This window comes from Hippopotamus amphibius, chromosome 1, assembly GCF_030028045.1.
Source record: "Hippopotamus amphibius kiboko isolate mHipAmp2 chromosome 1, mHipAmp2.hap2, whole genome shotgun sequence".
In the NCBI taxonomy this organism is placed as follows: domain Eukaryota; kingdom Metazoa; phylum Chordata; class Mammalia; order Artiodactyla; family Hippopotamidae; genus Hippopotamus; species Hippopotamus amphibius.
Window position 1 is genome coordinate 218,810,624 of NC_080186.1, and position 16,684 is coordinate 218,827,307.

General features: G+C 43.7%; 1 protein-coding gene across 1 annotated transcript in view; it reads right to left on the reverse strand.

Moving 5' to 3' along the window:
- ARHGEF28 (Rho guanine nucleotide exchange factor 28) overlaps positions 1-16,684 on the reverse strand; it is a 296,643-nt gene that overhangs the window by 143,935 nt on the left and 136,024 nt on the right. Inside the window, 3 exon segments of the mRNA XM_057741127.1 lie at positions 6,740-6,812; positions 11,200-11,380; positions 14,746-14,929. Coding sequence (XP_057597110.1) covers positions 6,740-6,812; positions 11,200-11,380; positions 14,746-14,929 — 438 coding nt within the window.

A 16,684-nucleotide genomic window follows, 5' to 3' on the forward strand; every position in this document is an offset into this window, starting at 1 on the left:
CATATGGTAAATCTATGTTTAATGTGCTTTTATAATATAGATTTTTTACATTTCCAGTGTGCATTCTCTCCCACCCCATCCCCATAAAATCTCAAACAGTCAAAAATTAAATCATGGGGTGAAATAAAAGATACCCTCGGCCCAAAAATTTGGTGGCCGCTATCAACTAAGCAGAAGCTCTAAATCATTATATTTCAAATTGAGGTCAGGACATAATTTTCCTAATTTACTCAACTGCTTGCATAAAATGAGGCAAAGTCATCTTTCAACAATATCAACAAGATTCAATTTTCTCTTGGGAATACTTTTACATCCCTAAGACGTCACACTTAGATTCAATTTCAACTCAGGGGGAAAAGAAAAACTCCTTAACTATACCTTCAACTTAAGCTTATTTCAACTATATTAGACTCCTTAGTTGATCTGCTTAGTAAATGCTTGTCCTTCCCCCAGCCTGCCAATCTGATGCAGCTGGAACAAAGCATCCGTAGCAGATGGGAGCAGAATTCCTGGTATCTAGGTAAACTCTGAGGAATCAGAGATTCTTTCCAGCTCAAACTAGGATTCTTTAATTCTGTGATGTACTCGGGGAGGCAAGGTGGAGAATTTTTCTTTATGTGTGAGAAAATACTAATATCATTATAATAATACACAAAATGAGCATCATATCAGCTTGATACCTTATTTTAATTCTTGGCCTGTTAATGATGAAACTCACTCTTTTCTGTGGGCAGGGAGGAAAGCAGACCGGCAAAGTAAGTCTCTAAAAGAAACAGAGAGAAGGCTGGACCTCTCCGTCAAAGGAAAGAAACAGAGATGACTTCCTGGGGCTGGGAAGTACATTCTCTAGGTATGATTTGTAATTGGCTTGCAAATGCCCAAGGACCTGACTTATAGGTGAAAAATACTGTTCAAGTCCTTGGATGGATATTGCACAATAGGGTTAAGATAGGAGCTGTGTATCCAGCTGAGTAATCATCCTTGCAGAGCAGCCTTCCTAACTGCAGCCCTAAATCCCCAGCGCCCCACGTTCCAGCCAACCTGGTTAAAGGATCTACATCTTGATAAGACACTGGAATCATATTCAACAGTTCTAAAAAGACACTGAGCTAGAGTATTTAAAATGAAAAATCTTGGAAAGGAAATTTTGCATGGAGAAAAGACCTGTTGGTTTTCCCAATAACATCTCACAGGAGATCTTCAAATTAGAGAAGTAGCCATCATATATCGCTCATATGTGGAATCTTTAAAAAAAAAAAGAGTATAAATGAACTTATCTACAAAACAGGAACAGAGTTACAGACGTAGAAAAACAAACTCATGGCTACTGGCAGGGGGGGGGGAGGGATAAACTGGGAGAACGGGATTGACATAAACACCCTACTATATATAAAACAAATAACTAATGAGAACCTACTGTATAGCACAGGGAACTCTACTCAATACTGTAATGGGCTATATGGGAAAAAAATCTAAAAAAGAGTGGATATATGTATGTGTAGAACTGATTCACTTTGCTGTACACCAGAAACTAACACAACATTGTAAATCAACTATACTCCAATAAAAATTAAAAAAAAAAAAAGGAGAATTCACCACACAACTCTGTTCCCATTTCACTCACTCAGAGCACACAGAGAAGAGCTGCACCCCCGTCTAAAGAATGTTCAAGTGAAAAATCTGCTCACCTGGTCACCGTGACATGAAGAGCTATGTCCTGATATCTCAACACACGCACGATCACCGCTAGGTCTTCTCTAGCCACGTGCTGTGACTTGCACTCACCACAAGGTAACATTGACTAAGCATCCACGGTCAGATACCGGTCAAGGTGCCCCACCTGCATTTTCTCTTTTAAACCTTATTTTGAAGGAAGTATTAAATGACACTCCCACTCCACCATTTTCCACAAAAGGAAACACAGCCGAGTAACTGGCATCCTGTTCAGAAGGCAGTTCGTGGCAGAGCTGAGGTTTTTAGCAGAGTCTGCTTGCAGCTGGTGTGTCATCAAGACATGTCTCTGCAAGTGGGTCACAACCTCCCGTCGTAAGGACTTCATGAGATGGGTCAGTCACATGGAACAGAGCTCGTTTCTAGGCAATAATTCCAATTTTGCACTCTTCCATCACACAAAAGCTGGAGAAAACTCTAGAGCAGCAGTCCGAAGGCTAAACAGGAAAACACTCTCTTATAGAAGGGTGATGGGTGTCTGCAGTGTGGTGGTAAGGATTTATCCACCTGAGTTCTGACTGCCTGAGCAAGCTGGGTCCCCTCACACAAGCTATGTGACCTCTCTCTGCGACCACCTCCTTGTGTACAAAATGGGGGAAATTCATTCCCTCTCCATGGCCACTGGGACGTGTGCTCCGTGAGTGTGCAACCTTGGCTCAGTTCCCAGCTGCATCCCCAGCGCCTCAAGCAGTGCCTGTCACTCCACAAAGGCGTGATTTAAATTCAATGCAAGTAAACTCCTTGAGACGAGGGCTTCTTCTCTTTGCCGTTTCGGTTACTGCTTTTTCACCAGAGCTTAGAACAGGGCCTGGCAGAGAGTGGGCACTCAATGAAGACATATCGAATGGGTGAGTCAACGGGCCTGCAGGGCTCACGTCTGCCTGCCTAGCCCGGACCCTGAGTTTGGACCCGTGGCCTCTCCATCTTCTGCACAGGATGGTGAGGGGAAGCCCCTGTGAGCCTGCGGGGAGCTGCCGCCTCGGCCCTGAAGGAGATGATTTTGCCCTCTCCCTCTGTGACCGGCACTCGTGTTCCAACCCCAACGCCCTATTTCCTCGTTAATGAGGACATGGAACATAATTAATGGGGAGAAGCCAACCGAGTAAAGGACCAGTCCCAAGAAAGTCGAGGCAGTTAGCAAATTACACGGAGTTTTTTAAAAACCGCAAAATAATGAAAGAAAACAGATTCACACGGTGGTCGACGGCATTGCGACGGTTGTGTGTCTTATGGTCCCACAGACGCTAGGCAGGCAACAGCCCCAAACAACATCAAAAAGCAGAGGGGCCGCGTGGCGAGGCATGGGTGACCTCACTACTCAAAATGACCCTGAGCAGGTTTAAAAATGCCTCCCTGGCCCCTTCCCAGTGTGAGCATTAAGTACTCACAGATGGAGAGAACCTGCGTGAGTGTGAAGAAGGAGGACATGAGCTTACGTAAGGGCAGGATCCGCAGAGATGAGGAAGAGCAAGATTTCCAAAACACCACCCGCAGTCCGCTTTCATGAGATGCTGAGAATGGAGAAAAAGGGATTCTCCCACAATCAAGTTAGAGAACTGTGAGGTTAAACAAGAAACACAGGTTTCTTGACTGCAAGATTTCCTAGAACCTACAAAACATTAAATGTATTTCTCAGTCTCCAATGGGGGGGGGGGGCGGGGTTCATATATAGCATTTTTTCCTTTTTTGGACAAAGAATTCTTATTTTTCAGAGCATCTTCCAAGGTTGTTGTTCTGTACAATGCTCTTTAGGAACTCCTAGGGTAGGAGATCAACTAAGCACAGAGACCGCAAGGGACAAAATGGAGTCCGTTGGTGGGTCAATACACACTAATAATTAGCTTATTCGTCTGAACGCAGTGAAAATGAGGTGACCTTTTGGCCATTTAATTCATTTGGAATCACATCCCGTCATTCTGGGAGGACAATTACAATCATGAAACTATGGACACATAATTGGTTCAGAGACAGTAATAAAACCATTGATCACGCTAACAGAGGCAAAGTAAATTTCCACGCTAAAGATATTACACTCTTTTAATCAATGGCAGCTAGAGATGCACACTTAAAACGTCCCCCTCTACCCTCCGCCCCAGGAGAAAGAACATGATCTATCAAGAATCTTCTATGAGATCTCAAAGGGAACATTTGCTTTGGGTGTTTAAAGGGAAAAAACCAACAACAACAACCAAGCTCTTACACTCAAAATGTTTTGTTCTTCCAGTTGAGCCACCTGCAGGCTTATGAATGAAAAAAAGCTAATTGAATGTTTTCACTTTAGGTGAATACTGCCCTCTGCTGGAAAGTGCACACAGTTTCTAACATGGCCTCCAAACGTATACAGAAAAAAGCACTGTCTACAACGCCTATAAAATACACACATTAATTATTTGGCATTAGAAAACTTGAGTTTCTGTCCAAATTCTTCTGCTTATCGGTTGAGTGACTTCAGTCCAGCTGGCAGGCAGGTATATTAACTTAGCTGCCCCACTGGGCTCACCAAACTCAATCTGTCTAAAACTGAGTACGTATTTTGTCATGATCCTGCTTCCTGAAGGACTGTCCCACCCAGGGACACACCAGGAATGGAAGAATCACCCTTCCCCCTTGCCACTGACACCCACCTGACATCCTACACCTTCAGGACAGTACCCATTGGTCCCTCTGCTGCCAATCTCATTACACTGCTGTGGTGCAGACCCACTTTTGCATTACTTTCAGCAGCCCTGGCCCCTCTAACCCATTCTCCACACTCTCACAGAGTCACCTTTCTAAATAACAACCTGATCTAATTTGCTTAAAACAGTTCCCAGAGCTGTCAGGGTGGAGTTCCAGTTCCTTGCCTTGTGTACAAGGCCTGCCAACCAGCCTCCCTTTCAGGCCTATGTTCCTGGCACCATACACACACCCCTACACTCCAGGACTGCAAAGTAATCTGCATCTCCCCCAGTGCATCATCTGGTTCATCGTCTGCACTGCGTATATTCCCATTGTCTAGAACTCCCTTCCCTCCACTGAGTCACAGCTCCGGGGTCACCTCCACCAAGAAGCTTTCCCTGACCACCCCACCATCACGCTGCACAGAGTTCTCACAGTATGATTTGCCTACGAATCTTGTAGCACTTATTATTGTGCTGGGACAGCTTGGTGTTCTGCGCTAGTCCCAAATGGTCCGTCCCTTAAGGGCAAGAACTTAGAATTTAAGCACTTAATTAGACCTCACTTGGTTCTAAAATTGGAGGTGGATTTACAAGGGAAGAAAAATGTTTAAGGTGATATAGTAAAAAATCAGAAGTTGATTAGAAAAAAAAAAAAGCAAGCGTAAAGGCTTAAGAAATAAGGGTAATACAAAAATGCGGTCAGCAGTACCCTACACATTTGCAACCGGCAGGCCAGAAACGTAGCCCCAGGTTTACCAGCCAACTAGAAGCAAGAAACCTGACCAGTTACAGGCAGAGTAGTAAAAGCAAGCCCAGTGCTCAGGAGATGACAGCGCTCCTAACATGAGACCAGAGTTCTCTCCCACCGGTCTTCAGGAGAAAGCGCGAGGTTCACCCCCAGCTCCCTGGGCAGGCACAGCAAGCCGCAGCTCCCTCCCCGCAGCCAGCACACTGCCCACGGGGAGGACGGCGAGGGCACCTCCACGGGGACCTGAGCAGGTGCAGCTGGGGCGGAAAGCTCAGCTGGCTGGCTTAACCCAGGACTGAGTGCAGGTGCAAGGGCCACACACACTTAGGACAACGTGCCACAAATCTCCCAGCTGCCAACACTGGTGGCTTGGGAACAGCAGTCTAGTCCTATTTTTTCTCCCTAAGCCCAGCATCTAGCAAGCTGGTCTCACCCCATCAGACTATCACCCCTTTACATTAACAGATATTCTGTAATGCCCGCTCCATTAATCTGAAGTTAACTAGATAATATAACCCTACCCCCAACATAACTAAACCTAACCTCACATTTAGTTTCAAAAAATAAAAAATACTCTAATACATAAAGCAAAAGGAACGTAATTGATAATCAGATAATATGTATTAAAACCTTTGTCCTAACTACCCTAGAAGACATAGTGATATATGGTCAGATTCCGGAAACTACTGGGTTTTGGAAAACAAAAAACAAAATGACAATCCGTTCCATACAAGTAGTACAGGAGTCCTCACGAGCAGACGGAAGATACTCCAGAGACTCAAAAGCTGTGTTTATTACGAGGACTTGCTCACAGATCAGACCTACTTGTATACATTAAAGGGGAAAGAACTTGAAGTAGAGATCCCACGCCCAGATAAACTGCCAGGTTGGAGAAAATAATACGATACTCCTGCAGACCAGCTGGGTGTTACGCACAAACACGCCATCAACACAATTCCACGTTATGATGTGGAACAGAGTAGTGACCATGTGTTTTAAACATACGCCTCTTGCTGTGGACGCCCACCTTGGGCAGATTTGTACACTCAGTCTCTGAAGTTCCATCAGGCCTGTGAACCACTGTGCGGGACAACCTGGGTTGGGCAGGGCCGCCTGTACCCTGAAGAACACCCAGCGTCTCCCACCCTTCACCTCTACACGCCGGTGGTGCTCCCCAGACCCCATGACAACAAAGACACCACCACAGCCTCCATCCTCTAAGACCCACTTGCCCAGCACAGGGCAGGAGCTCCACAGAGGTGGAGCAAGCTGGAGAACAGGTGAGTGATGGAGGACTCAACGGAACGAACGGACTGCACTTGGAAATGAGGGGAACACTCTCTGCGTGTTAGGAGAGGGCCCCGAAGGTCAGGAGTGTGGGAGGAAACCAGTAAACGCGAAGTGAATAAAAAGTGGAAACACACAGTACCTTTGTTGGGTGCTGCTGGAGGACCCCGGGGCCCCGCTGCACCCCAGCACCCTGCTCTTGCCTCTGAGTCCCTCGGCCTCTGCTCTCCTCCAGCACACACTTCAACTCCCAGGTGACTAGTTAGCCCTGAGCACTTTCTGCGGTCCCCGGGTTGGGGAGGAGCATGCGTACCTTCTTCGGTTTCTGTAGCGCTGGAGGGCATGTCTGGTTTTTCCTCTGACCCGGCTTCTTGCTCTTCAAGAGCCTAAGAAAGGAAGAAAAAAATCAGTGAAAACCATGTGAGGTTTCAGATATGCAACAAGAGATGAAAATCACAATCGAGCATCTCAGAGCTGGGACGGGCCAGAGGCATGGCCTGGGGAGGCAGGGGCAGATAGGGGTGGTAAAGCTGTCGGGAGAAAGTAAACAGCACCCCGGATGACAGGAGAGGTGGTGGGAGGAACCAGAGACAAGGGCCAAAACCATCCCTGCCACTAGTTCTCACTGCTTCCCCAGATCACGACACCAAAAGGTTCTCAAGAACATGGTGTGTAAACCAAAAAGGGGACAGAGAACAGAAAATCTTGAAACCAGTAAGGACTTCTGTTTTATGCCTCTGTCCACCTAGACCAACCTCCATCCACACCCTAGGACACAGGGGTTGGGGGCCTGGAGATGGGGGTAGGACCACTCTTACAGGGAAGACCCACGATGAGCGTAAGGCTTGGGCTACATGTTGGCATGTGCTGGTGCAGGCTGTCCCTGGCCGCAGCTGAGAGAGAAGATGCCCTCAGAGCCCTCTGTATTTTCTTTTTGGATACATTCCCCACAGCCAGTGAAAATGTGAAGAGACAGAATTATGTGTTGATGTGTCAAAAACTGCCCAGAACTGCATCAGCACATGTTCCAAAACAAACGGGCAAACTAGGGCAGGCAACCCTACAACTGGCACAGACCCCTGGATCCTCCCCGCCCCCACCCCCACCCCGGGCATGTTATTAAGCTCAGCGTATGAAGTGCTTTGCTCGTGCTCATTTCAGCACATCCTGAAGCCAGAGCAAAAAGAACACGAAAATATACATAACTGATCAAATCACAGAGAGACAGGGAACAAGCAGTACCCAGTCACCCACACTCCGTGGCTAGGAACTGCCCCCAGCCTTACTCCCAGAACACAGTACTCTCTCTTTTGGGGCCCACTATGGAATTCATGGATGGACCAGAGTAGGTATGTCTGGGGAAGCCCTGAGGAGATGGCAGTATAGGTACCTGGGGTTAAAAGAGGGCTGACCACACAGGCTCAAGGCCAAAGACAACCACCAGCCTCACCTATTTACCTGGGGTCAGCCTTAACCCCAAAACCCCAGTCTTTCAATAGAGGCAACTGGCAAGTCCATGCGGAAAAAGGAATCAGGCAGGGCTGGTTTCTTATTACAAAACAAAACCTGAAATAAGGAAATACTGCTCTTTTAAATGGGGTGTATTAAAACAATTTTTATTCTTATGAGTAATTTTAGATGCAACTTTAGAACACTTAAATTTCCTGGCTGCCTTATGTATTAATTTTAGCCAAGTTCTAAAACTAAATAATCAGCATTCCGATAGAAAGAAAAGGCTTTGTTATGAGGAGAGAACAAAAACGTGATTAAAAGATAGAGCTAACACTTTGCCTACTATTTAATTTCCTAAAAACCACCTTTACAGTTTGGATATTTAGCACCAACCTGTCATTTTCAACATTTAATATTTATTACAAATTACCAGTCCACCAGCATCAGTTGTCACATGGCGTGAAAACACGAATCTGTTACTACGCAGAACAAGCACGGCTTCCGAATGGAATCACCTGCACAGCTCTCCTAGGCGGTAAAGCAAACTCAGGTTTCGGAAGCAGCCTTGTGGTTTTTTTTAAGAACTTTTATTGAGATATAATTGGCATATATTTAAAGTGCACAATTTGATATTTTTTCCTTATTAGTAATGTATATATGGCAATCCCAATCTCCCAATTCATCCCACCCCATCCCCACCACCCCACTTTTCCCCCGGGTGTCCATATGTTTGTTCTCTACATCTGTGTCTCGATATCTGTCTTTCTGCAGCAGGTTTTATTGTTGTTGTTCTAGAAGGCCTGCAGGGAACTGAGCAATGCCTAAACCATGAGATTGAAGACCCCTCCTGATATGACTGAGGATGTGCTGTGGTTCACTGAGGATAAATTTGTCTCTGAAAGTCACTGTCTATAGCTATTATATGAAAATAGACTTTTTAGACATCTAAGATTTAATAAAGCACAAATATTTCATTACCCTACATATAATTTCACCTTTGTTACCCAAAATTTTAAAGCTTTAGTGTGGACAACCTATATGACAATCACTACTTGCTTACATTTACCTGGACTTGCGGCCAACTGACTATAAATGAGATGTTCCCACAACCCCCTCTTGGGTGCAATCAATTTACTAGAATGGCTCACAGAACATAGAAACATTTTACTCACTAGCTTACAGGTTTATTAGAAGAGAATATAACTCAGGAATAGCCAGATGGAAGAGATACCTAGGGCAAAGTATGAGCAAAGGGCGTGGAGCTTCCACGTCCCTCCTAGCAGGCCAGTCACCCAGCACTCCACAAGTTCACCAACCTGGAAAGCTCTCCAAATCCAGTCCTTTGGGGGTTTTATGGAGGCTTGCTTTATTACATAGGCATGACAGATTAAATCTTTGGCCACTGGTGATTAAAGTCCATCTTCAGGCCCTTTCCCTCCCCAGTGGTCAAGGGGGTGGGACTGAAAGTTACCAGGCGATTGGCTCCACTGGTAACCAGCCCCCATTCTTAGGTGCTTTCCAAAAGTTGCCTCATTAACATAACAAGAAAACACCTTTATGGGCTCAACACTTAGGGAATCCCAAGGGTCCCAGGAGCTGTGAGCCAAGAACCATGGACCAAATATATTTCTTATTGTAAGTTACAATATCACAGAATCCTAAAGAACCTCAGCCCTATTCCCTTCCCAGTCTCCCTACGCACTACCCAGCCAATAGCTCAGGACAGGAAGGACAAAAAAGGGGTGCCGACACCTGGAACTCAAGGCCATCCCACTGCAATAGATTCTTCTTTTATCACATGTGTTTCATAAAATGAAAATCTCTGATACACTGGAAAGTAATCTTCATTAGGTCTTTGTTATTGTAAAGTCTACTACAATCAATTATTAAAGAATCTAGATTTACTCATCCTAAATCTCCCTCAAGGTCATTAGTAATAATTATCTCAAATATGTTGCAAGAAATCACGAATCTGACCTAAGAAGTTGGAGGTTTTTATAATGAAACAAATGTTCAGAATTTTGGCTCTACGTGGAGCACGCTCTAGCCTTTGCAGGAGCTTTGTGGTCTTGCTGTGGTCTGAGTGTCCCCTCTGAGGACACATGTGTTGCTGAGCTCTGCCCCTCTGAAGCTGCAGGGAGAGGAGCTCACCCTGAGCGAGGCTGCTGGGCCAGGCCCAGCCTCTGCCCGGCTGGAGGATCCACCCCTGGAGGCCTGGGTGAGAAGCCAAAGGGATGGCTGAGTGCTTCTGTATCTTTAAACGGAAAGTACCCTTAAGCGAATTGAGGAAATACTATATGCAAGAAAATTACACACTAAACTCCCTAAACCCAGCCAACGGAGGTAGTTCATACTCTGAAGAGCATGTTTAGTTGTTTAATAAAACCCTATATAGAGTAAGCAGTAATCTTTGATATATAATGTCTCTGGTTAAACCTTTCATTTAGTTATATAAAGCAAACATCTTACAAAAGCCAAAACTGATAAACACCAATCTCTGTTTTCTGATAACAATAAACTGTTTACTTGGTAAAGTCTATAGTCATGAAACAGATGCTTGTTAATGGATGTGCTTGAGAAGACTAGGGGAAGGCGGGGGCGGGGCGGGGGGCGGGGCGTCACCCGATCTGGTAAGTGAATCCATTACACACCTGAGCACTATCAACTAAACTGACTGAAGACTTTTTACTCAAAAGAACATTCTGCTTAATATTAGTTAAAAATATATAAATATGCTTTATCATCTTTCAGATTCAACAAAAATAATGAAGATGAAACATTTTACACCCTGAGATGGGAATGCTCTGATAACACTCAAAGCTGATGTCTGGGCCATGGGGGGAGGGGGGAAAAAAATCTCTTTGAAAAAGAACTCGTCTCAAGGGACCAGTCCCCAGCCGAGAAGAATCGACACACTGAAACAAAGTCTTAACTATATCTAAGCCTTAAGAAATTCCAGAAGATATTATTCATGTAAAAGAACCCTAAAGGCAACTGCTTTAGATAAGCATTATAATACAATCAATGAATTCATAGAAAATATCCAATATTAGAATATTAAAATCCAAAATCCGTGATGCTGGCTCATGAAAAGTAAAGGAAACAATATTACACAAATTACTACTTTCTACCGCCAAAATATTATATAACAATCTTCATTCTACTGGTGTAACATTTCCCGATTCCATGGCCCTCAAAGTCCTATTAGAAAAAAAGAAAGCACTACCCCCCACACTACTGTTCCCAAAATAACGAGTTTGCTGTCTGCACCCTCAAACAGCATGAGTTATTATATTTTATACCGCAATAAAGGGCACAAACCTTGAGGAGAAAGGCTCTGTCCCAAAAGTACTTCCTAAAGAGTTTGATATCCGCCTCCAACAGATGCTCAGCTGTGTGGTTAAGTGTCAGGGTCAGTGTTTCCGATGAGTGAATATACCGCAGGGAGGCATCTTCACTGAGGTGCACTCGGGAGAAACCTGAGGAACATCTGCCCTGGAAGCTGAAACATCGCAAATTAAAACCCGCGATCCCAGTACCTTTCATTGTCCCTGATATTACGAACCCAACTGGCAAAATGAGCCATAAAAGCTACCTACTGAAGACAGGTACATAAGATCATGTAAACAGATCCTAATAAAGTCATCTTTGTTTTTCCACCTAGGGAAGATGTCAACTGAAAAGCCATGCACATATATCATCTAGTTTAAAGATTTATATAATTAACGCAGCAGTAGTGACCTTTAAACATAGTACTTTACCTCCATATTTCATTCTTCTTTTAACCCGAGAAGATGCCTCTTGCCTTAATGGCACCACATGTAGTAGAACAAATTGGCTGGCAGACGACGGTTTATTAGGTGATTACAGTGGAAAACAGATACGATCTCCAGGGAGCATGGTGAGGTTTGGATGTTACAAACAAGCGAGATACTCACAGCACACTGGTCCACTATTGTAACTCATTTCCTCATGCAAATTAAAACATGCATAAATTTGATCGTGTTGTATTCTTGAATTCACTCATAAACAAAGGAACAATATTCACAAACTAAATTCTTGAATATCAGCTTATTTTCCATTCTGTTGTGGCTAAGAACAACTGCACATTTATTAGCTCTGTGTAGGCTACATGGTTAGTGTCGCAATATTCTGGATGGCCTATGTATAGGTCACACAGTAGCAAGGATAAAGAGGCCTCAGGAGGGAGATGCTAGTGCTCTCAGGTAACAGCCCACCTCAGCATGCTGTCACAGCCCACAGATGCTCCTGGATTCTTCAGTTCACAGAACTAGCTCTATGCCTCTTTCCTCTTCTTGCATTACAGCATGTTGTTAATGAGTATTTGTATACAGTATTTACAAAACTATAGTATAGTTCCAACCACACGTTACCTCCATCACATGGAGTGACAAAGAGACAACCATTAAGAGCACCTGTACTCTAAGATTTGGAGCATCTCCCCAAACTCTTGACACAGTTACTGGCAGGGACTTTAGTATCTTCTAGAAAATAACTCCCCATGCCAACAACAAGCCACTGAAGTGAATGATTCAGCCTGAGCAATAAGATTCTTGTAATTAATTTAGAAAATGGAGGCTCCATTACATAATCAGAATTTAGCTTACAGTCTACTTCTAATTCCATCCATAAGTCGGTTTATTAGATGTGTAGCCTTTTTTAATTTTAATTTTATTGGAGTATAGTCGATTTACAATGTTGTGTTAGTTTCAGGTGTACAGCAAAGGGATTCAGTTATACATATACACATATTCATTCTTTTTTAGATTCTTTTTCCTTATAGGTCATCACAGAATATTGAGTAGAGTTCCCTGTGCTATATAGTCAGTCCTTGTTGGTTATCTATCTCATATACAGTAGTGTGTATATGTTCATCCCAAGCTCCTGATTTATCCCTCCCTCCAACCGTTCCCCTTTGGTAACCATAAGTTTGTTTTTGATATCTGTTAAGTCTGTTCCTGCTTTGTAAATAAGTTCATTTGTATCATTTTCTAAATTAGATTCCACATTGAGTGATATCATATGATATTTGTATTTCTCTGACTAACTTCACTTAGTATGATAATCTCTAGGTCCATTCATGTTACTGCAAATGGCATTATTTCACTCTTTTTTATGGCTGAGTAATATTCCATTGTATGTATGTACCACATCTTCTTTATCCATCCCTCTGTCAACGGACATTTGTGTTGCCTCCATGTCCTGGCTATTGTAAATAGTGCTGCTGTGAACACTGGGGTGCATGTATCTTTTCAGATCACGGTTTTCTCTGGATATATGTCCAGGAGTGGGGTTACTGGATCATATGGTATCTCTATTTTTAGTTTTTTAAGGAACTTTCATACTGTTCTCCATAGTGCTTGTATCAATTCACATTCCCACCGACAGTGTAGGACGGTTCCCTTTTCTCCACACCCTCTCCAGTATTTACTGTTTGTGGACTTTTTGATGATAGCCATTCTGACCGGTATGAGGTCATACCTCATTGTAGTTTTGATTTGCATTTCTTTGATAATTAGTGATGTTGAACATCTTTTCATGTGCTTTTTGGCCACCGGTATGTCATCTTTGGAGAAATGTCTATGTAGGTCTTCTGCCCATTTTTTGACTGGGTTGTTTGGGTTTTTTTGACATAAAGGATGTATAAAATTTTAAAACACATATCATCTTCTGGTCTTGGACACAATAGAAAGATACAAAGCTACCAAAGATGAAGAAGTGAGGCTCCAGGTCCTCAGTGTAACCCTGAACTACCCACGATGACAAAGTCAAAGGAAGTGGTCCTGTCTTGCCCTGTTTAGCTAAAGAAAGTGGGGTCACAGTAGAGCAAAGACAAGGGCACTTCCATTGGGATGGGCTCTTTCCTTAGTTGCCGGTCATTTGACCAAGTAAGAACAAAAATAAACAGAAAGCTGTGACTCCAACATCCACTTAGGTAGCATATACAACTGTAAATTAATGACATTGAGTTCCATAAGCCAAATGAAAAATACCAGTCCATTACGACACACCATGGAATAACACTGATAATATTTAATGTTTATGTGGCACTTTGTAATTTTCATTGCCATTTCCCATTTATCTTTTACCACATGTTAAGTCAAGGAATTTACCGTGTAGGACATAATGGCCAATCTGAACCACTCTAAGTAACAAACATTAAAAGTGTTGGTATCATCCTCAGCATAGAGAACTTTACAGTTGACAAATTATTTCCTTTCCATTATTTCTAGATCCTCATAACCAGCCCACTGGCTACATAGTATCTTAGGGTTTGTTTGTTATTCGTTGATTCAACAAAAACTTATATTCTTTCAATGAATGTATATGCTGAACACAGTGGGTAAAACAGAAATAGTTTCAGTCCTCAAAGGATTTAGGATGGAGACATACATGAAATAATGATGAGTCTATATATAAAATTATAAATTATGATTTATACTATAAATTAATCATAATTTTAATCACAATTAATCCTGTAAATTAATCATAATCATAAAAGACCATACCATAGAAGGCCTCCCTGAGGACGTGACATTTAAGCTAACCCCTGAAAAATAAGTAGGGGTTAGGCTAGTGTTTCCCAACTTTTTTTTCTTATTATAGCTGCCCCCAACCATGGAGCCTTTTAAGACATTTTTCCTGACTCCCTCTCCCCCATGAAATGTGAATACCAAGCATATCATCTGTTCATGTATGACATGCATATCTGTACCTTATGCATGGGAACTAATGGTAAAATGTAAACCAATGTTAGCTTGTGGTTTGGTTATTTTAATTTTTCCAGAATGCTTGGAAGACTTCATAGGAACAGACAGAGAGAATCTATCAAGTAGCCAAACTCACTTTATGATGTCTTCAACCAGCTTGGAGTGTCCAGCATGTACAGCTAAGTCTAATGGCGTGGCACCCTCCTCATTGGGTAAAGCCAAGGCCTGGATTCCCCCAGGGAGACACAGGAGGAACTGGGAAAGCTTAGCGAGGCCCCATCTCACAGCCAGGTGCAGAAGAGACTCTCTATGCAGAGAAACTGAAAAGAAAAACATGTAATATTAGTTTCTCCATTTAAAAAGTCTGTCTTATGTACGTTATCAAAGAGGCTGTCCGAGTAAGAACAGTAATAGTAAGCGTGTCGGAGCTGGAAGGAACCATCGAACGTATCTAATCCAGCAGCTCATTTTCCAGATGTGGAGAGGTCAAGTGATCTGTGCAAGGCCAGGCAGGTGCCGGAGCCAGCTTTACTTATCACTGGTACAATGCTGTTCTACACACCACGGTGCATGTTCACATCACCTTTCACGCATGTTCAGTGAGGTCATCCAGGGAAAACAAGTGCTAGGAACAACCACCCTTTGGAAACAGACATCATCAATTTCCAAAGTGTCCTCTAAGGAGATGCTGCTAGACAGGCTACTAGACGCCAAGAGTATCAAGGGGCCTCCATTTCCACCTTTTGTCCTCAGAGGTGCTCCTCTCCAGCCAGCAGCTGGGAAAGAAATGGAATCTGAGTCTATGGTCTCTCTCAAACTTCACAGAGGTAACTTTTACACACTGATTAGATCTCTGGGATTATTTCATTGTTGCCAAAGCCACACACACCCGTGCCCTGCTTACAAAATTCGGCCTATGCCTCTTCACGTGCCCCTTGACAAGGGGGCTCCCGCTTGGTCTGCGTCTAGGTTGTCGCCGCCAGTGTCTGCCACTGTCTTACGGTTGTTTCCTGACTATATCTTCTTACAGGCCGAGGGGATCCTGGAAGGTTTTTATCGCTAACACCTAGCGTGGTATGTGGCAAACTGAAGTCATTCAGTATTTATTCAGTTGAATGGCAACTGACTGTTAAAATCGCAGTTATCTGTGTATGTTTAACTTGTCTAATGTGTATAGAGTTTGTACTCCTGTATTTCTCCGGCAATGACTCAGTGCGTGGAACACAGCTGGCCCGTCATAAACATTACACTGGAAGCACGTAAAAGACGACATCTGCTTGCATGTAAAAAAGCCAGGCCATGAACTCCACAGACACCAAGACACACCTTAAGACAAACCTAGTCTTAACAACCGAACGTGAAAATCCTCACACTCAAGATCTGTCGGAATACGTACGCAGTGGGAATCTGAGTTATACACACCTCCCCCCCAGCTAAGTACTGTCATTGACTGTCTGTAGTCTGAACGAGATCCAGAGGGTGCTGCAGCAACACAGGAAGGCCCCAGCGGGTAGGACCTCATCTGTCTGTTATCCCACACCGTGCCTGGCACATTATGTGTGCTATCAATATTTGCTTGTTGAATGAATTCACGACCAGTGGCTCTTTCCCTGATGAGTACCCACGACAGGTAGCTTTAAATACACGGCTACAGCGGCTACGTCTATCATTCTTAGTTCTGCCTCTGATACCTCTTGACTAAAATCTGGGAACACACACTACGTACTCCCACACAGCTTGTACACTGACGACAAAAACTACCTACGTCTCCGCCCAGCTTACTGTCTACACTAACGTGTTTTTGCTCTTCCGTCGTCTTCGTTAGCATAACGTCACTAGTGATGGAGGCTCTCGCCTAGGCCAAGGCTGACTATTCATCAGAGGAACTGCCCTCAAGGCCCATCAGTTCTTCAGTAGGACACATTGACAGTTTAAGCCCTAAAACCAGTCTTTAACTATATCATGATCCTTATCTAATCCTAAGCCAACTCCCTTTCCTGCCACCCCCCCTGCCATCACTCCTCCCCTGCACGTCAAGACCCTCATTAAACCAAACTTCGAATTCGCAATAAATT